The sequence below is a fragment of the Taudactylus pleione genome, unplaced genomic scaffold (assembly GCF_031769625.1).
Source record: "Taudactylus pleione unplaced genomic scaffold, aTauple2 ptg000070l, whole genome shotgun sequence".
NCBI lineage: Eukaryota > Metazoa > Chordata > Amphibia > Anura > Myobatrachidae > Taudactylus > Taudactylus pleione.
In genome coordinates, this window is record NW_028284472.1 from 19,548,068 (window position 1) to 19,575,619 (window position 27,552).

At 45.2% G+C, this 27,552-nt stretch overlaps 1 protein-coding gene across 7 annotated transcripts in view; it reads left to right on the top strand.

The window, feature by feature from the left end:
• Window positions 1-27,552, top strand: part of ATAD2B (ATPase family AAA domain containing 2B) — a 123,076-nt gene that overhangs the window by 61,072 nt on the left and 34,452 nt on the right. For all 7 annotated transcript variants that reach the window (XM_088467294.1, XM_088467297.1, XM_088467295.1 and 4 more), the window contains exons 16-20: window positions 7,662-7,973; window positions 10,174-10,303; window positions 15,783-15,969; window positions 20,423-20,608; window positions 24,334-24,469. In XM_088467294.1, the coding sequence (XP_088323420.1) occupies window positions 7,662-7,973; window positions 10,174-10,303; window positions 15,783-15,969; window positions 20,423-20,608; window positions 24,334-24,469 (951 nt within the window). The remainder of the gene's footprint in view (window positions 1-7,661; window positions 7,974-10,173; window positions 10,304-15,782; window positions 15,970-20,422; window positions 20,609-24,333; window positions 24,470-27,552) is intronic.

A 27,552-nucleotide genomic window follows, 5' to 3' on the forward strand; every position in this document is an offset into this window, starting at 1 on the left:
AATTTGGATCATCCAGGCTTCCTTGGGCACCGTCACACAAAATCTAATTATCAGTAGTTAATCCCGGACATCTGTACAAGACATCAGAATATGCTGCTCAACTATTAGCGCCACCTTTGTGCTGCCGGTGTGAGGCATCACGCCAGGGTATTGTCGAGATACAAGTTTCGTTATGGGAAGGGTACATGTGAAAGAACGAACAGGTAACTCTGCCAAGAACAACCACACACGCACACACACACACACACACACACTGTGCACGAAGCTGCAATAACCATTTCAACAAAGGAGGTAATGTATCTGATTGTCGTGGAAAAAAAAGTTCGAGTTCTGAAAACAAAACGTGCCAAAAAAAAAAACTCTCGCATTTCTTATGATAAGCATTTAATTTGTGCCATCCTAGATATCAAGGTGCCCTGGAGAAAAGCCTTAAAACTGTACGCAAAGAAACCCTCCCGAGCAACCAACAATTCGGAAGCCGCTCCCATCTGTGTCAGCCAAAAGGGATTAGGAAGCTTATCTGGGGAAACCTAAATCTGTTACTAACAGCAGAGGGAGTGGTCCGTAAAATACCCTGAACAAATGAGATAGCGGGAAGTAGAGAACGGGACCAACGACGCGTTTAATGTCCAGGACTCTGTGCTTCTAGCCATCTCTGTTCAGTGCTGATCTCAGCGGCCCAGTAGTAAACCTTTAGCTCTCTGCTCCTCCTGGTCCTTCGGGTGAGTGTAGTGTGCCCAATGTTTGGGGGGTGGGGTGATTGGCAGGTGGGGGCTCTCTACTGGGTACTACACCAGGACTATGGATGGCTGGAGGGTGCCTTCCTATGGACAGCTGCCACCCTGCTGTGCTGGGCCCTGGGGGAAGGTTTCTGTCCCCTTAGGACTTTCTACCCATTGTGGCCAACTACTTGGCAAGCCCCCCAGAAGAGGCACAGCGGCCATTTCAGTGTCCAGCCAGCAGCAGCCGCTCCCTCTCCTTTCCTTATGCTCTCATCTGAAGGGAGGTAGGAGTGATGCCATTTGGGGTGCTGGGATTTTTTTGTTGGCTTTCTTGCTCCTGGCATGTAACTTGGCAGATCCACATCCTCCTGGGTTTTGCTGCCTGCTTTCTATCCTATACTACCTTTCTGTCAGTAGCTATGTCTTTGAAGGGAAGTGCGTTTCTTAGAGACCATGATAAGTTTTTGCCTGCTCTGGATGCCACTTGGGAGGTGTAGTGCCAGGACCATGCTCGACTGGGACTGATTCTACTGATGATGCAAATCTATGACCCAGGCTATTACAGGGCTCTCACAAATTGCAAACCCACCATTGGGTACTGAGGGGATTCTTCATCCTACAGGGTAGGGTGTTACAGGATCCATGGACAGCCACTCCTGGAGTCTCCAGCCTGTCCCCTCTATTTCTCCGGCTCCCGGCGACCCTTCCACATATCAGTTGACGATATTGGATCAGAACCTCTATACTCGCCTTCCTATACCTTCTAATAGCCTGCCTATACCTTCTAAGGATGACGCTAATTTGCGTACGCAGTCATACAGTAAATAAAGACTTAGACCTGGAATCTGTGGTTCCAAAGCACAAAGTATTATTCAAGTAAAAGTACAGTCAGTTACACGCTATGATCTGTGTACAATTTAGCGCAAAGGAATTATACAGACCCAAGTACAGTATGCATGTCCAGATGTTAGGTATCAGCAAGAAACCCCTTGTCCGTCAGCATTCAGCATGAAGACTAAGACCCAGTGTTTGAGCACACATGTTTATACCCCCCCAGAATAGACAGGACAATAGAGAAGTTTGTCGCTGATATCATTGGTTCCCAGGGGAGAAGCATCTGTTATAGAGCATTTAACAGGCTGGTTCAAATAGACTCACCCAGCCTCTAACAGCTGGTGATCTCTGCCCACCCGTCCCCTGCAACATCATAACAGTTAATACATTTTGTTGCTTGAAGTCTCTGCGGTCCATAACTCGAGAATGCATGATGCGATCTCCCCACCGATATCACCGGAAAAGAGTGGAAAGAGTACGCATCAGTACAAAACCAAACATGGCTTTCTTAGCATGTATAAAACCTTAGTTATCAAATATCTTTATTTTACAGCATTTATACTAACTGAACCAACTTAAATCTTATACCTTAATGCTAATGGAACCTTGTAAGTGAATATGTAATGTGTGAGTGTACAGGGTTTGATATGAAGACGCAAGTTAACTGGGGACAGATGCGTGTGCATTTAGCTACTAAACAGTGTTTTTCTTATGCATTCGCTAATGGGCGTCATGTTAGCAGCTCAATTGTGTGTAATGTGCTGTGTTTATGTATGAGATTCCATCTATGATGGACATATCATATATATATGATATGTATATATATATATATATGATATGTACATACACACACACACATCATTCCTCACTCAGTTTCAGACTGCAATGCAAATGTGTTACCTCAAGCTGTGAAGCTGGGGCCATTCTGTCTGGGTGTGGGGCTAAAACCTGTTTAGGATTCAGACACATTCAATTATGTAGATCAATGCCTGGGTTATATTACAATTGCCACAACTATACTTATCTGCATACTGGGATTCCAAATTTGTATGTAAAGCACTGTTTCTGGTGCATTGTCTATTCTATTTACTTTTTCTCAAGAGGCTGTTCTTCTAGTTGCCCTTGGTAGATTATCAATAACATTGCCATCTGTTCTTAGCTCGTGAGTTGTAACTTAAAGTGACGCTGGTCGCAAAATGGCGTCTTGCAGATTCTTGTTTCTAAAGTGGAGTCTAGCTGCCATTCGCAAGATGGCGTCGTGCACGCTTCAATTTTAAACTGATCTTGTCTCAGCCAATTATCCAGCTTTGACACAGTTCAGGGCCCAGGCAGTGCAGGGTTTCCTGTAGCTGCCCTCTGCTGCCTGCTGAAGGAGTTCTGTAGGCCACCTTCATCTGGTTTTTGGAAGCAACATCTATCTGTCCCACTGCTATTGCCAGGGCCGGATTAAGGTCTGTGGTGGCCCCTGGGCAACAAACATTTGGGGGCCCCTATTACGTGCCCTTTATGCAGTGCCCCAGGAGTGTTGCCCCTTATGCAGTGCCCCCTATGCAATGCCCCCTGTAGTTATACCCCCAGTAGTAGTGTTCCCAATAGTAATGCCCCCTGTATAAATACCCCCAGTAGTAATACCTCTGTAGTTGTGCCCCCAGTAGTCATGCCTCCTGTGTGTGCCCAATAGTAATGACCTCAGTAGTAATACCCCTGTAGTTGTGCCCCCTGTGGTAGTGGCACCAGCAGTAATGCCCCCTGTGGTAGTGGCACCAGCAGTAATGCCCCCCCCCCGAGTGATGTCCCCCTCGAGTAATTCCCCCAGTAGTAATGCTCCCCCCCCTCCCCCGAGTAATGCCCCCAGTAGTAATGTCCCCCCCCAGCAGTGGAAAAGCCGCTTGCACTAAAGAGAAAAAAAGAAATCATACTTACTTTAAGCCCCGCTGCCTTCTGATCCGCTTGGCTGGTGCTGCTCCTCTGCACTATGAGAGAGACGTATGATGTCTCCCCCATACTTCACTGCCTGAGCTCTAGTCTCCGGCTCTGGCTGCCGCTGCGGGGAGGGAGCCGGGCGCCCGCTGGTTACAATCTCAGCGGTTAGGTGTCCGGAGGAGGCGGAAGTGGTTCAGTCTCCTCCGGTTCACTTTAACCCCGATGGCTGGGTGTGGGGGCCCAGGGACGATCGCCCCTGTCGCCCCCTCTTTAATCCGGCACTGGCTATCGCTGGAGGAGCCATCATTTGACTTCTCCACCCAGGAAGAGGCGGATAAGATGGTATCGTGGACAGGATCCCTCTACGAGGCTGGAAGCGGAGTATCTGGTGTGTGCTGTTAAGGTGCATACACACGTAACGATTTTGTAACCAACTATTTTCTGTCAGATTTTCCCTTGAAAAAGTTAACTATTTTTGAAATGTAATGAACTATTTTTACAACGATTAACGAAAAATGTTCCTTCCCTTAATGAAAATCGTTATGTTGGACAGTTTGAAATGGATGATGAACGATAACTACAAACGGGAGTGCGCTTGAACGATTATTGTTCATCGTTATAACCCAGAAACTGAACGATTTTTTTGAACGATAACGACAAATCGTTCAAAAAATCGTTACGTGTATGCATCTTTAGACACACATTAGATATCGAGGGCGGTGTGTAGATTCCAGGTAAATCACTGTGTTTAAATGCATAAATAAAATTAAAAAAAAGTTTCTCTTCAGTTTTCCACTCTGAGGACTGACTGAGGTGTGGATCATACCTGATGGGAAACTTCAGGTGTACCCCGTTGTTCCTGGCAGAGCGATTTGGCAGTGCGCTCCCAGTCTCCCACTGCAAATGTCGAAGATGGCACAGGCCAATTATTATATAGATAGATGTATGTGGAGTTATTACAACTGCACCCAGCTATCTCGTGCACAAGAACCCGCAGTCCCTACACATGAAAACCTCAGTTCTAGCCAAACGTCAAAGCACCCGTCTGGATTCTGAGGCTGTAATCTGCACCTTGCTTTAATCTCACATAAGGATATTGTCGTTGTTCAGATTTAAATGTCTAAAGCTTTAGGAAGCTATACATGTAGATGTATTTACTAGATCGTTCAATCCATGCTGTCGCATAGACTTTATTCTGCATATATATTTGTATATAATAAAGTAACACATCATTACACTGTGGGACGCCTAAATGCTCCGATTTTTTTCCTTTGGTAATTGTTTGCAAGGTCGTGGCACAGTAAGGAGGTTTAAGCATCTGTGTTGCTTACATCACCCTGAAATGTGTTGGAATCAGCCACCCATGAAGATTAATTTTAATTATATATTTTTTTCCCCCATCAGAAATGAAGAGTTCCAAACTGATAATCCTATCCTAAATCTAGAATTGTTTCCTATTGTTTTCAGCAGCGAAAGGAAAATCTTGTTGTCTTTGCTCCATATTGCAATTGAGAGCTGGCGCGGTTCTCTTTTGGGGGTGTGGTCATTAATATAACCACCAGAGAGTTTATAGAGGGAGTGCCAACTGTAAAGGCACCCTTGCCTGGTGTTTTGCTTCATTGCTTTGAATACAATAGAAAACGTGAACAAGTTGTACAGGTTGAGTCTCCCATATCCAAATATTCCGAAATAACGTAATATTCCGAAATACAGAATATTTTCAGCATGACTGAGATAATGAAATCTTTGATTTTTGATGGTTTAATGTACATAAACTTTGTCTAAGGCACAAATTATTAAAAAGATTGTATGAAATAACCTTCAGGCTGTGTGTATAAGGTGTATATGAAACAAATGAATTTCATGTATGTACACAAACTTTTTTTGATGCACAAAATTCTAAAAAATATTGTCTAAAATGACCTGCAGGCTGTGTGTATAAGGTGTATATAACACATAAATGCATTCTGTGTGTATATTTGGGTCCCATTTCCAAGACATTTCATTATAATATGCAATTATTCCAAAATACGGAATATTCCGATATCCAAAATACCCCTGGTCCCAAGCATTTTGGATATGGGAGACTCAACCTGTACTAGAACGACCACCCATCAGTAGGAGTAACGTGAAGGCTCTGGGAGGAGGTAAAAAGATTGAGAAGACAAAAAAAATGGTTCTTCATTTATTAAGCCTTTCATAGAGATGAATGCATTACTACACCTATTATAAGTCTTTCTACTTCAGGGTCCATAGGGGGTCCACAGGGTTGACCTTGGATATAGCTGGATCAGGATCCATGGGCACCACACAGTTAAGCTTTTAGCTCCCAGGATGCACTTGGGTCCTCCTCTATACCCCGCCCCCGAGCCACAGGCACCCCAGTGTAAGTTGGTGCCTGGCCGGAGTCGGTCAGCCCCCAGAAGCTTTTTATTTTAGATGTTTATTTTATCTCTCTTTTTACTACAGACGGCAGTGAAGGGCTGTCTATACAGACGCCCACGCTGCCGCTCTGATCCCCGACTGGCGCCGCGACGCCAGTACTAATCTGGTTTAGGAGACAACGCTATACCTCCTCCCTGTCTGAGCTACGCATAAGTTATCTACAGTAACTCCCACTACAAAGGTATTGTTTTTTTTACCACACTGCTCCGGTTATATACGGGATACTTTATCACAGAGGTGACTTTGCCAATCCAAACTGTGCAGCCTATATACTATAGACCAGTGTTGGCTAACCTTGACACTCCAGCTGTTATGGAACTACATAACCCAGCATGCACTGCTACAGTTTTGCTATTAAGGCATGCTAAAACTGTGGCAGGGCATGCTGGGATATATAGTTCCACAACACCTGGAGTGTCAAGGTTAGCCAACACTGCTATAGACTGAAGCCTCTTGATACACAATTATTGGATTTTAACCAGGTGCACTCCAAAGGGATTGTAATCAGTCCTTACAATATCATTACACTGGTGGAATTGAATGAGGTTGTACATCTTTCAGCTGTGAATTTAGAAGAGACTTAATTTGTTACTGTCCATCAGGGATGAGGAACCTCAGGCCCGGGGAATCATTTGGTCTGGCCCCCTGAGCTTTTTTCTGCAAGCTTATCTGGCTATCGGTGTACCTAGAATGGTACCCTGCAGCCAGAATCTATGCAGCAGTGCCGCCTGGAGCATCCTTAGGACGCTTCAGACGGTCACGCCGCTGCCCTTACAGCTCCCCCGGAGCATTCTCAGGTTGCTCCGGGCATTGCTGCATCCATCGGCGATTGTGGCCCCCACCCCCGCGTGATGTTACACCATGGAGGCATGGCCTGCACCGGGTCTGCAAATAATGTTGTGTATATCAAAGTGGCTATTGGCATAAAAAAGGTTCCCCACCCCTGCTTTACCTGCTGTTTGGAAACCATGTATCAGCAGCCAGAGTTACAAATAACCTTTGTTGTTACTTTTTATTGTGCGTTATCAATTCATGTGTATTTCATTTCTATATTTTCCGTTTTTATTTATTTTAAATATAATTCACTGGTGATCTTAAAATTGCCAATTCTTAATATAACTACCAAAAGAGTCGATAGAGTTTTTTTTTTTTTAGCAATTATAACTATTAAATTCGGACTGCGCAGCCCTGTTAGTAATTCACATAAAACCTGAAATTAGAATGATTCAATGTGTGTAGCTTTTACCGTCTGTTATCGGAATGAAATGTGTTTTTAGTTTTCTTTGCATATGTTTGTTCTGTACAGATTTTTCTCAAATTGCTTCGAATAGCCCGGTTTGGCGCACCTGCGACTGTTTCTTACACTATGCGTCTTAATATATTACTTTTTACCAATTCTACTACAATTCTATTCTGACAAAAATACTGTTTCTAAGTACTTGGTGCATGATTAGCAAATTAAGACGCGAAATGAAGGAAAGTACACAATCCGAGTGTAAAGGCGAGAGACTGAGGGCCTATATGAGTGAGCGCAGCACGCATCGTTATGCTTCATCTTCTACTTTTTATACCAATTCCTTTGCGACAAAAAATACTAATCCTGAATTCACTAATGGCTAGTTAGTAAAAAAAAAATTATATATATATAATATAGGGATTATATGAATGGCTTTTCCGTGACTGTATACTTGCATAGAATCACACTGTACTAACTGGCTTGTTATCTGTTTGTACCAGGCTACTGTGGAGCTGACATTAAAGCACTTTGCACTGAGGCTGCCTTGATTGCCCTTCGTCGGCGCTACCCCCAGATCTATGCCAGCAGTCAGAAGCTGCAGCTGGACATTTCTTCAGTTGTCCTCGGTGCCCATGACTTCTACCATGCAATGAAAAACATTGTGCCTGCTTCTCAACGCGCTGTGATGTCCCCTGGGCATGCCCTGACACCCATTGTAAGGCCACTGCTGCAGAGGACCTTCTTGGACATACTCTGTGTGTTGCACAAAGTATTTCCTCATGCAGAGTTCAGTAAAGACCAGAAAAAGGACGGTCAGTATCAGCCTCCTCCTGATTATCGCTTTCATTTTCTGCCTTTGGAATGAAGGAGGAAGTGTTATTAGCTGATTAGAAATGGTTAGGTGGTGGCTCCGACTAGCGTTTAAACTGGAAAGTTGAGCAATCTGTGTCCTTTTATGTATGCCGCGACACTACATAGGTATTATGCATCCCATCGCAGGCTGCAAGCTGACTTCTGGGCACCCCTGCTCTCTGCCTAATATTAGACTTAGACTCTTACTACACAAGCTTTAGGTAAACCACCATAAGGTATTACACCGGGACAATGTTATGCAGTAAATGGTGTCCGAGCTTGAGGTTACTATGCGAATTCTGCCCATCAAACTTATGTGAGCAGAGTGATAAGCCCCCCTTATTAACACATTTTATGACTAAAATTTTTGCATGGCGCTATCCTTTAGCCTGCCAGTATGTCTGCGGCAGAATTATATCCAGGCCCCCTCTATGCTGTATAGCAAGGACTGATACCCATATAACTTTCCTTACACCTTCTCCTTGGCTGGGTTGGTTTATTGCATTAACGTTCTCTGAAGACCCCTTTATGATTGTGTAATCTGAGAGTAACGAAACGCATCAGTGATGTATTCAATCCTAGGAGAGCACCTGTACCTCATCATTGAGGTATATAACAGTCACGGTCCCTATGTATATATGCAGACAATTATGCCAGGTTTAGTGGAATTAGATAAATCTCTGATATGTTCCAGAAGGGAGTAATGAGATAGATTTGGAGGCTGTCATACTACTGATGAACAAGATGGTAATCTATTTTGTATAGATTTAATATAGAAAGATAGATTAACGTGCCAGCACAATAAGCTTAGAAGGAGCGATGTGTTTAGGGAAAGAAGGAAAAGGCTTAAAGTAGTGAAGTATATTTACATTTGTCAGCTTTTGGGCATAGGTTTGCTTCCTTCCAGCCTTCCCGAGACAGCAGGTGAAGGTTAGCAGTACATAGTTTATTTGTATTTCTGTCATTGTGTTTTCCCAAGAAACTGTTTCACATTTATATCTGTCAATTTGTCAGATTTTATTCAATAATCATTGTCACCTTTTTTATTTTTTTTGTCATCTTAAGTTATCTCTATGTGCTTTTCTTTTCTTAATGAATTCACGTCAGCATTGGTGTTTGTTAGATTACATATATGAGGGGATTATATATGGTAACACCGATCAAATTGGGCTATGATCAACTGAAGTTGAAGCTATCACTAGATGACGCAAAGGTCCCCGACCATAGATTATTATTTCTTCAGATAACCTTCAGTCCGCCTAGCTATAAGTTTGAAAGCGGTTGCATAAATGCAGAGGTCGGCAAGTTACATTTTATCCCGGTTCTGTTACTAGATATAGCTGTAGATAGTGGTGGACTGTTTTTTTTTTTTGTTATTCTAGGGGAGATTTCTGCAGATGCTTCAGATCTAAGGCTTCCCTGAATGCCCTCATAGAATGGGAGAATAATATAGAAGATTATTTAAAGCTATTACAGTCCTGTTTACATTAAATAGAGGCCAACATATGTTTTGAGTCCTAAGATCTCTTTCCATGTTACTTGGAAACTTGAACGCCCGCTGCTTGTTTAAGATCATGGAATCCTGATTGTCTCTGTGTCCTGCATTACCTGCTGCATTTGATATGCGCACACAAGTTAATAGGGCAATGCATTGATTTTCACAGTGCTGTAACGGCACTATAGGAAATGTCTAACATGAAGATGCTATAATAGGATTATATAATGGAAGAAGCGGAAACCATTCTAAGCAGACCAATATTTTTTTAAATATAATTTGTTTTTTTATAAACTGGCAGTGTAAGACCAGACCAGCCTGATCCCAAAAGAGGGTCTGCAGCTAACAGATATAAGTTTGGAGCCTGAATAGGGAAGGGGTGGGGAAGGATGGAACCATTTTACCCTTTATAATATTTAAAGGATTATTTTAGTCTATTCCACATCGCTTGCACGTTATATAGAAGGCGAATTTCAGTCCAGGGCCATCCTAATAAGTTTTTATCACCTGTTTTCATTACCACCTGTATATATTTATATATGTAGAGGTTTTATCAGCAGATAACATGAGAGCAATTGTCATTTAACACGCTAGACGGTTCTTTGCCATGTAACACGTGTTAGTCCTCTCTTAGTATTTCTCATTGCGTGTTCCCTCTCCTGCAGATGCTGCAAGCCTCCTCTTAGAAGATAGTGAAGACGAGAACCCCTTGTCCATATTTGATGTGAGTTGTGTCTCAGGATCACCAAAGAAACAGCCAGCTGCTCCCCACAGGCCCTTCCTCCACTTTACAACGTGAGTGGCTGGGGGATGGGGTCTCTCCTGGGCCCTTGTGGGACCTATCCTCTAATTCACGGATTCTTACCAGGGGCAGGTTAAACCCATTTTAGGGTTCATCTAAATATTCATGATGATTCCTTTTAATCCACTCATTTCCTCAAACTGTGCATGGCGGTGGCAAAGTTCTTTGAAAACTGAGTGAACTTAATGTTTTCCGGGTCCACAAATTCTCAGGCCATGTCTGGAGTCCGCCTTCAGCCTAGATCTGCACACACTCTCTTACCAATATTACAGGAAGAAAATAACTTTTTTTTTTTCTTCTTCAGGATCCATAGTGCTCCACATGGAGACAATTGGGTGTAGGTGGGACCTGGAGGACCAGAGACCAACAGCAAAGCTTTTCAGTCCCAGGATGCTTCGGTCCTTCGCCCTATACCCCGCCCCACCCATGGCCTCAGTTTCGTTGGTGTCCGGCAGGAGCTGGAACACCTTTAACAGCCCAGGCTTATTTTTTATGATTCATTTTTATTTCTAGTGTTTTTTGCTTATTGAGCAGCAGCAAAAGACTGTCCCTTGGACGTCTGCGCTGCTGCTCTATCACCCCTTCGCGGCGCTGTGATAGCAAGCCCCGGCTAGGTACTTCTGAGGGGGACTAGCTAGCAGGCTCCCCAGACTGCAGCCCGGAATCCTTGGGGCCCGCGTCTTTACGCAGCCCCAGAGGACCTCATGCAGGATGGTCTTTGTATTGTTACACAGCCACAGGCCTCTCAGTCCCGGTGTCTCCTCCTCATGACCCACCCTGGGCTGCCTTTTCTCAGGTGCTGGCAAAGATTGCAGACCAATTAGCAGTCCCCGTGGTAGGCCCCCCCCCACCTGTGGGATGGCCACAGCAGTTACTCCCTGCATATCCTTTGCCTCCCCCATGGGTAAACGTATTGTCTACCTCAGTACTAATAACTCTACAGTTTTTCAGCAAATGCTACAAAAGGAAATTTACCTACTAAACGTACTGTGTTATCTTCCCAGTCCACCCAGTTATCTGATTCTGCTATATCATCTGGGGAGGCAGAAGACGCAGACCTCTCTCACTCTGACTCCATCTCAGGAGACGAGGAGCCACCCTCTAAATTAAATATTCCTGCTCTTGTGAGAGCTGTAAAATCTATTTTACAAATACAAGAGGAAGAACCCGCTCCTAAGAAAAACAACCACTTTTTAAACAACAAAAGGTAGTTTTACCAGAGTTCCTTCACTCTGACCAGCTATCTGATCACATGAGTGAAGCATGGAATATGCCCGGTAAAAGGTTTCAAACTCCAAAACGGTTCAGTTCCTTTTACCCTCTTCCAGCTACTGATTGCACTAAATGGGAAGTTCCCCCAGCAGTGGATTCTCCTGTAACACGTCTGGTTAAGAATGCCACCTTACCCATCCATACTGCTACCTCCTTGAAGTAGACTACAGATAGGTGTATAGAAGCTTGTCACAAATCCATATACTCTCTTACAGGAGCTATTACTCATCCTGCTAGGGCTACAGCCTAGGTGGCAAAATCCATTGAGAGTTGGGCAGAGGCTTTAGAAGAGACATTTCCCCCTGATGCTTCAAGGGAACAACTATCCTACATATCTCACATTAGAGATGCAGCATCCTACTTGGGAGAAGCAGCTATGGTTACGGCTTTCCTGGTCTCCAGGATATCTGCCACTTCTGTAGTGACCGCCGTATTGTTTTGCTCCGTTCCTGGAAAGCAGATTCAGACTCAAAAAAGAGCTCTGGAGTCTCTTCCTTATTTTGCAGATATCCTATTTGGTCCAGAATTAGATAATTGTGACTACTTTGGCAGCTTCCAATATGGCGTTCCTGCCCTCTGCATATAATACTAAGCCTCGGACATCATTCTTTCAGTCCTTTCGCCCTCAAGGAAAAGCTATGGGTCAGCCCTTTCCACGGCAGCAGGCATCAGCCAAAGCCTCAAAGCCTAGGGCCAAACAAGCCTGGGGTACTAGATGTTCACCTGCCAAGTCTGAGAACAAGCCTACTGCCTGAATGGGTGGTCCTTTCCCTGTGGACTCCCAGGATGGGAGGTAGACTTCTTCAATTCGCCCAGTTTTGGAGTCAGACCACATCAGACGCCTGGGTAAGATAAGTGGTCTTCCACGTATATGCCCTATCCTTCCTAAGGCGAACCCCCCCCCCCCAGCAATTCTTTTGCACAGGACCTCCATCGGACCCAAGCAAGGCACTGCTGCTCCAAAAAGCCATTCAGACCTTACTGAATTCAGCAGTAATAAACTCAGTCTCCTCACAACAAGGCAAGGGCTGTTATTCTACCCTTTCCCTGGTTCAGAACCCCAATGGGTCTCATCGGTTAATCCTCAAATCTCTGAACAAGTTTATCAGGGTGCCCAGGTTTCATATGGAGACCCTCCATTCTATTATCTTAGCTGTGGAGCCTGGGGATTTTATGGTGTCTCTGGACATTCAGGACGCTTACCTACATGTACCTATAGCGCCTTCTTATCAACAATATCTCTGGTTTGCTCTTCTGCAACGGCATTATCAATTTCAGGCTCTACCGTTTGGCCTCTCAACAGCCCCTCGGGTCTTTACCAAAACCATGGCAGTTATGGCAGCCTACCTTTGTCGTCAAGGAAACTGATTACTCCCGTACTTAGACGACCTCTTGCGATTGGCCAGCTCTCCAGAGATTCTTCAATGCCATCTGCAGGTAACCATTGCCTTCCTACAAATGCACGGTTGGCTGGTCAACCAGAAAAAGTATTCCTTGACACCTTCTCAAAGAATGGTATGTTTAGGAGGCCTCTTGGACCATCGGTTTCAGAAAAACGACAGACAAGATTTCATTAACAACACAGAGTGCGCAGACTGCTCCGCAGTCGCCGAATGTCAATTCATGCTGTAATGCAGACAATTGGGATCAATGGTGTCCACCTTCGACATGGTGGAGTTCGCGCCGTTTCACTCCAGGCCCTACTACACCTGATCATCTCCAGGTGGAACGGGCTGCCCCATCTACTTCGATCCCAGACGATGCGCTTACCCCTGGAGGTACGCCTGTCCCTAGCCTGCTGGCTGCAGACATTCCATTTAGACAAGGGTCACCCCTTTTGGATCCCGGACTGGGCTCTCCTCACCATGGACGCAAGCCTCAGAGGGTGGGACACAGTAACCGGCCAGCACTACTTCCACGGTCGCTGGACCCCAGTAGAGGCAGGGTTACCAATCAATGTCTTGGAACTTCGAGCCATCTACAGAGCTCTCACTCTGGCTCAGGATATTCTTCAGGGCAGGCCAGTACAAGTACATTCTGACAACGCCACGGCAGTGGCTTACCTCAATCACCAAGGAGGCACTCGAAGTCGGGCAGCGTCCCACATTTTCACATGGACCGAACGCCATCTCCGCGGCATTCATCCCGGGAGTTCTCAATTGGGAAGCCGCTTTCCTCAGCCGCCATGACGTGCATGCAGGAGATGCAGTCTCAACATCAAGAAATCTTTCAGCTCTTGGTGGGCTGTCAGATGTGGATCTCATGGCAGGAAGAGGGCACAGTCCTGTTGATGGCTCCAGCTTGGCCCAGACTCCATTGCTATTCAGATCTTCAAACTTTCTCCATAGACGTTCCTCTTCAACTTCCTCTACGCGTAGACCTGTTGTCTCGGTTCATGTCTGCATCCGGACCTAGCCCGTCTGTCTTTAATAGCTTGGCTCTTGAGACATCCCTCCTAACGGCTAAGGGATTTTCCAGCTCTGTAGTCCAGACCATGCTCAGAGCCCATAAACCGGCCTCAGCCAGGATTTATCACAGAATATAGCATATATATATTTCCAGTGGTGTGCTCGAGAAACTATGACCCTCCAGTTTTTAAGTTGTCTAGAATTCTTTCCTTTCTTCTGGCTGTATTGGATCTAGGCCTTCGCCTAGCATCTCTGATAGTACAGGTCTCTGCTTTGTCCATCTGGTTACAGCACAGACTTGCTCCTATACCGGATGTTCACACCTTCCTGCAAGGTGTTCTATGTATACAGACTCCCTTTGTCCCTCCTGTGGCTCCATGGGATTTGGCAGTGGTGCTCCAAGCACTTCAGGAACCTCCATTCGAACCCCTGGAATCAGTGGATGTCAAGTGGCTCACTGCGAAGACTCTGTTTCTTCTGGCTATCGCATCTGCCTGTAGGGTATTGGAGTTAGGGGGCGCTTTCATGTTGCTCCCCTTTTTAAACTTTCATCGGGACAGGGCTGTTCTTGGAACACGCCCAGGTTTCCTTCCCAAGGTGGTTTCGCGTTTCCACCTAAATGAGGAAACTTTTGGTTTCCGACCTTTCAATCACCAGACGTCTCGGCAGGTGAGGCCTCTTTGGATGTGGTCCGTGTTCTGAAGATCTACGTGTACCGTACTACTTCCATCAGGAAATCAGACTCCCTCTTCGTCCTATATGGATTCCACAAGAAGGGATGGCCAGCTAACAGACTCTGGCCAGATGTATTCGCATGACTATCTCATAGGCTTACACGCAGTCTGGCCTTCATGTGCCGACTGCAGTATCTGCTCATTCTACTCGCTCTGTGGGTCCCTCGTGGGCAGCCCGGCGTGGCGCCTCAGCTCAATAGCTATGCCAGGCGGCCATCTGGTCTTCTGTCCCCACACCTTTCTTCAGTTCTATGCCTTTGATACATTTGCCCCTCAGGATGCTTCCTCCGGGTTCTCCTATCCGCTCATCAGCGTTCCCGCCCTTGAACAACTGTTTTGGGACATCCCCATTGTCTCCCTATGGAGCCCTATGGACCCTGAAGAAGAAAAGGAGTGTTATGGTAAAACTCACCTGTAACTCTTTCTTCGAAGTCCATAGGGTCCACAGGGCACCCTCTGACGCACCTGGCTTCTATGGGTTTCTTCTCTTGGTCACTTGTTTCCTTCTCTGTGTGAGAGTGAGATTCTTCAGTGTACCAGTCTTCCATTTCTCCTGCTCCTGCCCCTACCTTGGACTTGTTAACTAAACTGAGTTGCCCTAAGGCTGTGGGCAGTGTATAGTGGGAAGGACCGGGGTATGCTGGGATTGAAAAGCTTTGCTGTTGGTGTCTGGTCTTCCAGGTCCCATCTACACGCCATTGTCTCCCTGTGGACCCTATGGACTTCAAAGAAAGAGTTAACAAACGTAAGTTTTACCATAACTAATTTTTGGCATTGTAGCATTAATACTTTGTATGGGACTCTTCTGCAGCACCTTTAAACTGACCACCGTAAGATTAATGTCAGTATTGTTTGTGGTGATTTTTTAGGTTTTTACATTTTTGGCGCGTGGTGCAACATAGTAGGGAGTTTGTTTTAATATTGGTAAGGTAACGCTGCAATAAAGGACAGCTGACTGCCTATAATGTGTCTGTTCTATTCCATTGCAAGTCACTTGCATTTCATATTACCCTCTGTCCGTTCTCGCGTAGATTAATGCAGCATACTTCTCCTTGCAGATCAGCCTGTCACCAGCCGACCTCCTACCGGCCCAGGTTGCTCCTTTCTGGAGAACCTGGCTCAGGCCAAACCTCGCACCTTGCTCCTGCTGTCCTGCACATCCTGGAAAGATTCTCCGTGCATAGATTGGACCTACCGGCTCTTTACTCAGTCAGTGCTAAAACCCCTGAGGAATTTTGTGCACAGGTCAGTGTCCCCCCTGTTGAGACCTTTCTTTGTGTTGAAGATGTGGGGTGAGAGGTTCTGTGGCTGGATAGTCAAGGACTAATATCTCCAGATTTTGCTACAACGATTTAATTTTTCCCCTAGCATTTAGTAGCGCTCACATATGAGTAACACGTTGCTCAACTGAGTTGGGACAGGACACCGTTGACACCCCTGGAAGGAATATAGTGCGACCATTTCTTGTTTTTCATGCCTCTCTATCTGATCAATGCACAGCTGGGAGAGTTAGGTTGGTGGAAACTCAATGCAGAGGTAACAGATGGTCTGGGGACCAGAGGTGATAGATACGTTCCGCTGACATTTTGTAAGGGTCAGGCTATGGCGTGGCGGCACAGCATGACCCGTGCGATCATGTCATAAGGACGTATCAGCACACCAGCAGGAGCAGCTGGAGATGTTGAGTACTCCCAACAGCCTGCAGTATGGAACAGGAACCTGCCCCCATTCCAAGGGATAGGGCTAGATAGCATTTAGCTATTTTTTTTTGTCTTTAGTACTCTTAGTGAGCCTGTAGAAGGTAAGAAAACCAGCCATACACATTAGCATGTTTGTGGAGCTTGTGATAAGGGTTTACCTAAAGATTGCAAAGAAGCCTTATGTATGGACTGTGGACTTAATACAGAGTTGTACGCTATGGCGATATTTACGCAATTGGGAGATATTTTTATTAACGTGCATGCGTCTATAGGGTTACTCTGGTCTGCAATGTATTTGTACGCAGATTCTGCAACTTTTCACACAGTCGCTTGGGATTTGCAAAGTCGCCAGCCGGAGTCTCAATACTTATCCCGGTGGCTGCGATCTTTGCATAATAACTCACAGTATTTGCATAGAAAGTTGTGATGGGTTTAGCGATTCCATTCACGTGAATAATAGGTAATGTGCAATGCGCACATCACTTGTACATGCAGTAGCTCAACATTACCTGCTGTCCTGTGCACCCCTATGTCAATGCAGCCAAAGTATGTGATGATGGAGCAATGTTGTCACTGTTGTTGGTGTTCAATTACCGTTCCGCCAGCACGTCACGGACATCGCACCAAAGTAACATGGGATTGAATTAGCCCCAAAACGTTAGTTATCTTAGGAAGGAAGGAATTTTTAAACTAGAAGTTTGGATGAAGTTGGCAGCAGTGGTTAGTGTATGTTGGGGGCAAGAATAAGAGGGGTATTCAATATGGGAGCGCTTTTCGCTCCACATCGGAGATTTTCCTGGGATATAGTATCGGGCGCGCGCGCCCGCTTTATCCCCGTTTTCAATATAAAACCTACGAAAACGGGAAGCTGCGAAGTGGGATCTGCGTAAAAAAACAACATTTTCTTGGAATAAATTATAGGACTCCCCTAAAGTTGTAAAAACATGGGGGATCACTTTGGGAACCCCTGTTTTAGCCTGCAAATGAAAGTCGGGGATTTAAATAGCCGCAGCAGGTGTTTTTTCCCGACATTGAAGTGATTCAGAAGAGCACTTAGGTTTTTTTTTGTTTGTTTTTTTTAAGTGGTCCCGCCAAATTTGGGGTACATGAAAATGGGTACTAGCATATTTTTATGTCCCTAAAGTAAGTTTTAAAAAATTCTGCAACTATGCACCTGTCGCTAATAGCCTATTCTAGAAAACATCTGCCGCATACTTGCAGAATAGCCCTGAACCTATTTCCCTATTTTTAAACACTTTTTTTTTTTTTTTTTTTCACCCCAATTTTTAAATTACATTTTTGGGGTGTCCCTATTTTTTTAAAAACTTTTTCTGACCGTTATTTTTAAAATGTCATTCCCAGGGGTGCAGGCTATTTTATTTAAGCCTGCACCCCTAAACCACAATTCTGCACTTTTTTACGCCACCTATTCAGTGGTGAAAAGTTATCCCCGTTTTTTTCAAAGACTTTTTGAACCTGCGAAAAGTCTTTGAAATTGAATACGGTGTAAAACCAAAACCTCCGAAAATGACGTCATTGGTGCGAAAAAATCGCAAAAACTGAGTTTTCGCTCCATATTGAATACCCCTATTAGTCAAGGGAAATGAAGGAGAGGTAGACTGAGGCATTAGTGGGTGATAAAGAGGTGTGGAAAATTAAGTGACGCTAGCAATATCAAAAGCATGGAAAGCTACTGTAGTGTAAGATCCTGGAATGCTGTATTGTAACTGGTGGGCATGATACTGGGGCAGGAATATGTGATGTGCCCAGCATGTACTATTTAGCCAAGTTGTTACTTTGCTGTGCCAGGCAGTTCTTTCAATCTATTTATTTTACCGCAACACCAAGCACCGGACTATGCGCTCTCCACTAGATAACCCTGAAACATTGTGTCCATCCCTGCCGGAGCAGGCGGATGGCACTAACCCAGAGGAAGGAGAATAACAATGATCTAAAGCAGTTTAATTTGCCTTTAGAGGAAAAATTCCTTCCATGACCACATACTGGCAGTCAGATAGTTCCCTGGACCAGAATACAATATTCCTGAGTACTCCGTCTTGTTAGGAAAATGTCAGTTTTATCTGCAGTTCCTACCAATATCCATTCTTGTGGGAGTGCATGTTGCAGTTTCAGCGCTCTTACTGTAAAGAAGCCTTTCCAAAGCTAGAAAGCTAATTTTTCCTCCAGTCATGCAGGATGACCTTATAACTAAACAGCATTGCACATTCTTCTGGGTATGGCTGTTGATATAATGGAGGCAGATATAATTTAATAGAAAAAAAAAAAGACCTAGCTAGGTTTTATTTTTATATTTACACTCTTTATATATCCCCCCCCTCTATACTGTCTCCAGTTCCAGGACACGCTTCCTGTGAGTTCTGCTATAACAATTAATAGGTTGAAATTGTGTTGGATGCCGTTCAGTCTCTGTGTGATTGTATGAAGCTCAGGTCTCTCCAACCTGAATGTTTTATAATATAATGTCTTTCTGCAAGAGATCAATGAGTGTCAATAAAACCCCACCTCTCTATTATCCCAGACCCATTATGAAAGACCAGTGTGTAAATCTGTGTCTGGCAGTATATCCATTTTCTACACACGTTAGACGCGAGTTATTCAAATTGAGGGACTGCCATCTGAGGACACTGATGGCAATTTTCCTTATTGCTCATTTGATTGACTCTCAAAGTAAATACTGCGATTAATACCCAGCTCTCTACCGCTGGTCCTCTGCACAGTATAATTCTAATTATGGAGTATAGAGGGCAGACTGCAGAGATCGAGCCGAGGTGGGAATTGACTTGCGATGTGTAAACAGATTCACAAGCTACATCTGCATTTGTTAGGTCAGCTGGAAGAACATCTCATCTATTTTAGTCACCGGGTAATGAGCTCCTGATAATGCCATTGGTAAGGCTGTATAAGGTGAAAGAGAAAGATCATTGTTGTAAATGTCACATTCTATGGATGGAGAGGTAGAAAAATCATTGACATTTTACACAAGACTTAAATACAAGATAATACGTTATTTGCCAACTTCTTACTTATGTTACAATATTTGCCCCTCTAAATGAGGGCTTAGCACATGGAGCAACTGCACCAGGGGTAATCTCGCTGGTTGGGGCTGCCTTGTTAAGTTTTATTTTCTTACTGTACGCTGTATATAGTGTTCATTCTAGCACCCTGCACCTGTCACAACCCGTGCAGTTCCTCTTTCTTGCCTGGGGTGTCGCTCTCTGCTTTTGGTGCGTCTAGTACACTCTGGCCTGTATCTGTCTGAGCAGTTTGTTGCATCAGCTGAGTGTGCTAGAAACACCAGAGCGGAGAGCCGACACCTCAGACAGGAAAGAGGAACTGCACAGGGCTGTGTCAGGTGCAGAGTACTAGAATGAACACTACTGTAGGTCATCGCTCGCCTCAAATATGTGATCCCAAACTGTAGAGGTTTTCATATTTTTTTGTTATGGTGGTTACCACCTCCAGTGGATAACGCAACCCAAACGTAAAGTAGTGCGAGACCCGTTGTATCAGTTTATCTGGCATGATGCCACCCAAAATTAAAGTTGGTGGGTTAATGAGTGAGTTTGAGTTATAAAGGGGGGGGGGGGATACCAGTTTCCTTTTTTATATTGTGTACACATCATGATAATGTATACTCACACGTAAGTGGCAGTGTAGATGAAAACTGTCTGGATGTAGAGGACAGTGTATTTATGTAGTTACATTAAGACTTTCTTTTGCACATGGTGATTCTAAACTCGATGATAAGATCAGACACGCAGTTCAACAGGGTCCCGGCATATGCAGAAAACGCCTGACCCCCTTTCTATGTCTGACGTTGCAGTAACTGCAGTATGTTGGGTACACTCTGTAGCAGGGTGCAACTAACCAATAATTAAGGCTACAATGAGTCCACAGAGGTGTTAGACCTTCTCCAGGCTGGTTTAGTTGTCGCCGTACGCCAGGCCATGTCACAGTACAATTTGTCTTGTTGCCAGGTATTCCGGGAAGCTCGGAGAACAGTACCCAGTGTTGTTTACATGCCTCACATTGGCGACTGGTGGGAGGCGGTCAGCGAGACGGTCAGGGCTACATTTCTGACGCTTCTGCAAGATATCCCCTCGTTCTCTCCTATATTATTACTGTCTACCTCTGAAACCGTGTACGGGGAACTGCCGGAGGAGGTAAGCAAGCTATTTATTTTAACAAAATTCAAGAGCATTAAATGCAAAATATGTATAAAAGGAAATGTTAACCAGTAATCTATTTTAATAGCTTTTCAGGTCACCTCAGCCCCGTAGTGGCAGCCATTTTGTGAGACTGCAGCTTAGGAGATTACTAGCAGTGAAGCACATCCGTTGTCTCGTGCTCGATTAGGTCGCCAGCTCCTAGTGAATATTCAGTATCCTTGTGACTCATTGATGGTCATAGTTTCTAGTAAATTGATTGGTTATCGGTTCAGCAGACAAAATGGCCGCCTATATAAACTCCAGACCGTTTGCAAGAAACCAGTTGACGCTACACAGAAAGCCGTTTCCTCCTTCATTCAGAGGTTTCTGCGTCAGTGTCCTTTACATTCTGATATGTGGAGGCGTTCTCTATATTTCTTATTATTGATTACTTTGTGTACATGAAGCGTTTTGAAGAAGAAACTATAAGCAGTTCCCTGCAGGCAGCTCTGCAGCAAATGACACATTCTGGGAACAGTATCAGTACCCCCTTTCATATTAATGTCTCTCTGTAGGAGGGTTTCCTCACTGTAGAATTTCATTGTTTCCTGTTCACAAAGGAAGCTGCTATCATACAAGCCCTTAGTCCTCGTACACACCAGCATTACATTAAAGCATTCCCAAAAGCCTTTTAAATGCATAGTCTACACAAACCGTCAGCTGCGAATGCTCTGTACACACAGGCTTCCTCACAAGTGATTCTCACTTTGCCTGCCGTATTCTAGGCAGCAGTATTCTCTAACGCTAAATGCATAGCTCCCGATTCAGCAGCGTACGCAATTGCACTCGCAGCTGCGATTTCGTACGGAACACGGCTTCGAAAATATGCTAATGCCTGCCCCTGCTCAGCCGACCTAAATACGCCCACTGCGGTTTTCTCATATCCATCCAATGTCGCTCTTCTGCATAAAAATCGGTACCATCGACTCACATCGAGCAGTCGCGCAGGATTTACACAAGGTCTGACCAGCCGCCGATACTGCAAGTCTCCTCGCGCGCAGAGCGCTCTGATGCTGAGCATGCAATCGCAGTGGCTAGTTTATGCACGCCCATGAAACCATGTTCAAACGGACAGACTCCTGTGGGGTTTTTTTTACGACCACACCCAATCGCTGGCAGCCTGTCGCTCACTTTGCGATGGATTCCTTTTTTGCTTCCGTAATCGCAATGCAATCGCACAGTGCGGCTTGTACCCAAGCGCAATGGCAAACAATCGCTCAACAGCGTTCGTAATTGCTATTGCGTTCCCTGCCTCATCAGGCCCATAGTATTCGTACGCAATGCATGCGTTTTAAACCATGTGATGGGTCTGCAGTGTCTGCAATTGACATGTACTTTATATATTGGATATCCTACTTCTGGCATTGTACTCCTGCAGATTCTGCCGCCTGACTGGTACATTTTAGTCGGTGATGATGCAGAAAACACTACACGTGTTATTGCCTGGTCCCGATGGCGCAGTGCTCGGATATTATCACACGGCCTTTGCATTAACACCTTTCCACATGCCGATACTGCTGGCATCCTGTTGATTTAAGCCTTCAATAATAGAGCCGCTGATTTAGTGGTTTGTCGCAGTCAGTTAAGTCTCCCTTCAGGTAGAAAATTAAATGTACAGTGTTATATTGATTATCTTAAGCCAAGATATTTTTCTTTCACACAAGCATTAAGGTAGATCTCTCTGCGGCTTCATTTTCTCAGTCTTTCACTGTTCTCGATGGATTTTTCATACTGCACCTAGGAAGTGGGAACTAATGTCCCCATCACAAATTGTTGGAGTAAATAGGACTTAATATGCAGGGCAGTGAAAACTTAAAACTACTGATAAATCCAAACATTACATTTTTCCAACCCTGGGTTACAGATGTGTCCTCATACACTGTTGCCGCATTTGTGCCAGTCAGCCCTTCTCAGCGCGCCAGGTCCCGAGCACTTGTACTTGAATTTATCTTAGTCGCGATGTGATGCGACTAAGACGCTTCACGAGACTGCACTGATTAATTTGATGTCCGACACTTGTATTTTATTATTCTTTATTTATATGGCGGCACAAGTGTTCTTCAGCACCTTACAAAGTACATAAATGGACTTACAGTACAATACAATATAGTACAATACAATGGGTAATATACATTGCTACATTAGCGACCATAACTGCCAAATAAGCAACCAGGTGTTAGGTGTCCTCGTGGGGAGTAAGGAGTAGATTAAAATAAAGTAAAGAGGGTAGAGGGCCCTGGTTCATAAGAGCTTACATTCTAAAGGGGAGGGGCAAACAAACAGTCGTGACACAGATTGGGTAGACAGGGAGGAAGGAGCATGTAGCAGCAAATTGGGATGAGAGCTGGAAGGCTTTGATAAAGTAGTGGGTCTCCAGAGACTGTTTGAAGGATTGTAGAGAGGTGGAGAGTCGGAGAGGGAGAGAGTTCCAAAGGTAGGGAGCAGCACAGGCAAAATCTGGGAGGTGGGAGGAAATAATCAGTTGGAATGAGAGGTGGCGTGCATTTGTTGAACGAAGAGGGCCGACCGGAGAGGTCCGTGCAACTGAGTCTAAATTGCTATACCACTCGCTCCTGGCGTCTCACGTCACATGGCATATTGAGGCTAGGACTGCGAGGACACATCTGTAGTTTGAGGCAGTCTAGGGCCAAGTTTAAGGGGCCAAGTGGCCATTTGTGGGAGCTGGTGAGATCAGCACTAGATTTAAAGCGGCAATTAGTTTAAAGGTATAATCATCCTGGTTTTGCCTTTTAAACCAATCGCTGCTTTAAATCTATTGGCTATGCCGCCGACTCACACATTTGGCCCTTGGGGTTTATTATTTAAGCTGCCCAAACTTGGATCAATGGTACCAGGCCAGAGCTACAGGATCCACTTTCCTGGAAAGTTCCCACCACGAAACTGCACACTAGCCGCAACTGAGTGATCTGATTTGTCAGTCCCCAGGACTTCCCTTCAGCCAATGATAAGTTATTTCCCATGCTGGCTGCTTGTGATTGGATGTCGATGAAGGAACTTTGATGTTTTTTGTGGTCAGCGTGCATCTAGTGCATGGGAACTCGACATGCTGCAGTGTGTGGGGAACTCCCTTTTAATATAATCCACAGCCGAGCCCACCAGTCAGTGTGCCAGCAGAAGAATCCACTTAACTCATGGTCTTGAAGACCTCCGCAAACTATTTAAATGAATGACCTAATGCAATACCTCCAGTTCCCTAACAAATGAAGGATTGTTTATTTATTTTTTTCTCATTTTCCTGTAATGTTTTTGTTATGGAAGAGCCTCATATGTTTTTAATTTATTCATTTACGTATTTTGGAATGCATGCAGACCTCTTTTTGGAATGCATGCAGACCTATTGAATTGTTCTTTTGTGCTGTGGCTGTGAAGCCAAACTGAATGAGGTCATAATGACTTGGTGGGATTTAGTTTAGCTGTTCTGGGTGCCCTGTTAGACACTCACTTACATGAAGCAAGTTGTTCCATAGCACTCCCTGTTTACAATTGCTTTATGTGCAATTTAAATCCAATCACGTAATCTGGCATTGAACACGCGCAGGAATTAACCCGTTTGTCCTGCCTTTTGTGGTGTGTTTATGTTGTTCTGTACTGAAACTGTTTGGTGTTACCTTTAGAGCCTGATGTCACAGCTTTGTAACGCTTGCATTGCTTTTCTGCAGGTGAAGTGTATTTTCAGGGCTCAGTATGAAGAGGTTTTCATCATTTCCAAACCTAATCAAGACGACCGTTTAAACTTTTTCCGGGATTTGATAATCAATCAGGCAGCCAAGCCACCTCCCAAAAGGAAAAAAGCTGGTGAGTATCTCGGGCCAAGGATGGTGTTGTCTAGTGTTTTAGTACTATAATCTGCCAACCTGCGGATTCCAAGCTTTCCGGCTGCTGCAAGTCCCAGCATGTCCTGACTTCCAAAATCTGCCATGACATAATGGAACTTGTAGTTCAACAACAGTGGAATTATTGTAAATGCTCTGTCTGCCACTATTTAACCTCTTTGGTGCTAAGGATGAGTGGGACTCCACATATACTTTTTATAGTCCTGGAGATGACCCCCCTTAGCACTTATGGTGTTAAATATCTTCAAATAATGCACTGTTCCTGTATTGGCAGGGGAAGGTGGGCGATGACATCACAGGGCACGTTGGCACTCAGCGACTATTGCAGGAAAATCTGAAGAGTCATGGCATAAAAGAGGGCACTAAAAGTGACCAACCTCACCCATCCTGGCTCCTAGAGACTCTGGTTTCCCCTCTTTCAATCAGAGCGACACCTTAAAAATGATTTCCTGTGTACATGTGATCACAAGACATGAACACCCTACACTGCATAAAACATTAAGCAGTCTAGGGATGGGAAAAGGAGTTTTGTAATGCCCAGCTCTTCATTATTGTGGGCTCCTAGAAACTGAGAACCCCTCATTTGAAAAAAAGATGGTCCCCTCTATTATATGATGTGTCCCTTAGTCGTTATTGTTTAAGCCATCAAAAATGCATTCTTATTCGCAAATGAAATTTTTTTTTTTTTTTTTGTGTGTTCCAAAAGTCGTTTTTGTAAATGTAGATGACTGCCACAGCAAAAACCTCTTAGTGTTTCTTAGTAGTGTTTGTATTTGGATCACTTTCTTGGAATGCCAATTAAAAAGAACACCCTTTTTTGGCAAAATATTTTCCCGGTATGTCTATGTAAACTAATGGTATTTCCTGAGAATTCAAGGTCTTCTGATCAAATAAACAATGTTTCTTCATCACAGTCCATAGGGGACACAGGGACTACGCTGGGGTATAGGCTGACAGGTGGAGTCCGGGCACCAAACAGCCTCATATTTTCTTCAGTTAATTATTATTTTTTTCTTTTATTGAGGAGGCAGCGCTGGGCGTCCTATAGGACGTCTGCGCTGCCGCTCCACCAACCCCCGGCGTCGGCGAGTTGGTCCGTGACCTCAGCCAGGTCCTCTTTGCACACGGAGGACCGCAGCCATACGCTGGGGGTAACTAAAGGTAGGAACGGCATCAAGCGCGACGGTCACCGCCAGTGTGAAGACCACCGACGGTGATTACGAAGCGGGAGGCCAGGACGCCGGCACACAAGGCAGCGGGGACAGGAGAGCTCGGGGGCATCACAACAGCATTGTAAGTGAGCGCCGGCGGCATCTGTAAGCTGGCATTGCCCTGGGAGATCTAGGTCAGCAGGGGGAGGTAGGCTTTCCCCGTTAGCCCCTCCCCGGCCCATGGTGTGATCCCTCATGGAGGCTTCCCGACATGGGTTTACGCCTCCTCACTTGCACAGATGCTGAGCTGCCATTTTACAGAGGTGCTGGCTACAGTTTGCCTTCAGAGAGGTTTGGCTCCTGTCTACCTCCCCTCTGGTCAGATTATACTGTATAGCTCCTTCCAGGTGACTGGGGTTGGATTGTTGAGCATTATCTGCCTATTATTATTATTGCATTGAATGTGACTGTGTGCTGCTTCACATTTTTCACACTATTGTCTCTTACTATAGCTGTGAAAGGGGTTATATCTCCCTCTGTTGCCCCACTCATTGTTATATTTGTGTGGCCCCTACATTCAGTGCACTGTTCCCTTGCACACCGCTGTCTTGGTGCGTGGGACTTTTCTTGGAACATGGTAACACGTCTTCAAAGAACAAATCGCCAAAGGAGTTTGCTGCGTACATGTAGACACTGTTCTTCTGGTCTTTCCCCACAGGCGTTATTCGCAGCAAGACATTCCTTCTGCTTCCAACCAGGAACTGACATGGGCGACCAACTTATCGCAGTTGGTGGATCGCCTTACAGCTCCCTCGCCTGTCCTTAGTGCTTTGGGGATCCAAGCCGCCCCTATTATGCAATTTAATTTGCAGCTGCCGGTGCTGGAACACCCATGGATGGACACCACCTCACAATCCGTGCAGGGCTTTGCACAGGTGTCTGCCACCTTTAAGCAAATGCTGGATAGGGACTGTACTTCTGGACACAGACCGTCAAGATGTGAGCGCTCTGTCCCCCAGACGGTTGAGGTTTCTGATTTGGAACTCTCCATTGTCCAGGAGGAGGATTTTTCCGGTGCTTCTGTGGATGAGGCCTCGTCTGTTCAGGAGGAACCTCTCCCTCAAGTAGATATTGTTGCCTTAGGGCAGTCTAGACCAAAGGCGCCTGTTTTCAAACGTCAGAAATAGGTCTCGGTGGAGCTACCTTAATTTGAACAGCTTGAGGAAATACTAGCAGAGGCTTGGACCGCTCCTAACAGGCGGTTTCAGGTCTCCAAGCGCATTGCGTCCTTTTACCTGCTCCCTGCCGAGAAGTGTAGAAAATGGGAGTCTCCTCCGCTGGACGTGCACATTGCCAGTCTTATCAATAGTTCTAGCCTTCCTTTTTCGAATACGGCTTCCCTCAAGGATCCGACGGACAGGAAGTTGGAAAATATCCTTAAGGGAATTTATGCACATGCAGGTGCTATCGCATGTCCGGCCATGGCGTCTGCATGGGTGGCTAAGGCTATTGGCGCTTGGGCGGATGCCATGGAGGAGGGCCTTACGTCGGGTACATGGCAACCAACTGTTACCACTGGTGGAGCATATCAAGCAGGCTTCTTCCTATCTGGATGAAGCGGCTCTTGACACTGGCATCTTAACTTCCAAGGTGTCAGCTTCTTCTGTGTCGGCTCCTGGCATGCTGACTCGGGCTCTAAGAAGACCCTTGAGGCCATTCCTTATTCTGTTGACGTTTTATTTGGGCCAGAATTGGATAAAATAGTGGCCACGGTGGTGGCCTCCAAGACAGCGTTTCTACCTTCGGCAGCAGCCCCTAGAGCTTGAGCATCCTCCTTTCGCCCACAAAGGAAAGCCAAGAGGCAGTCTTTTTCAAGGTCCCAGAATTCTTCTAA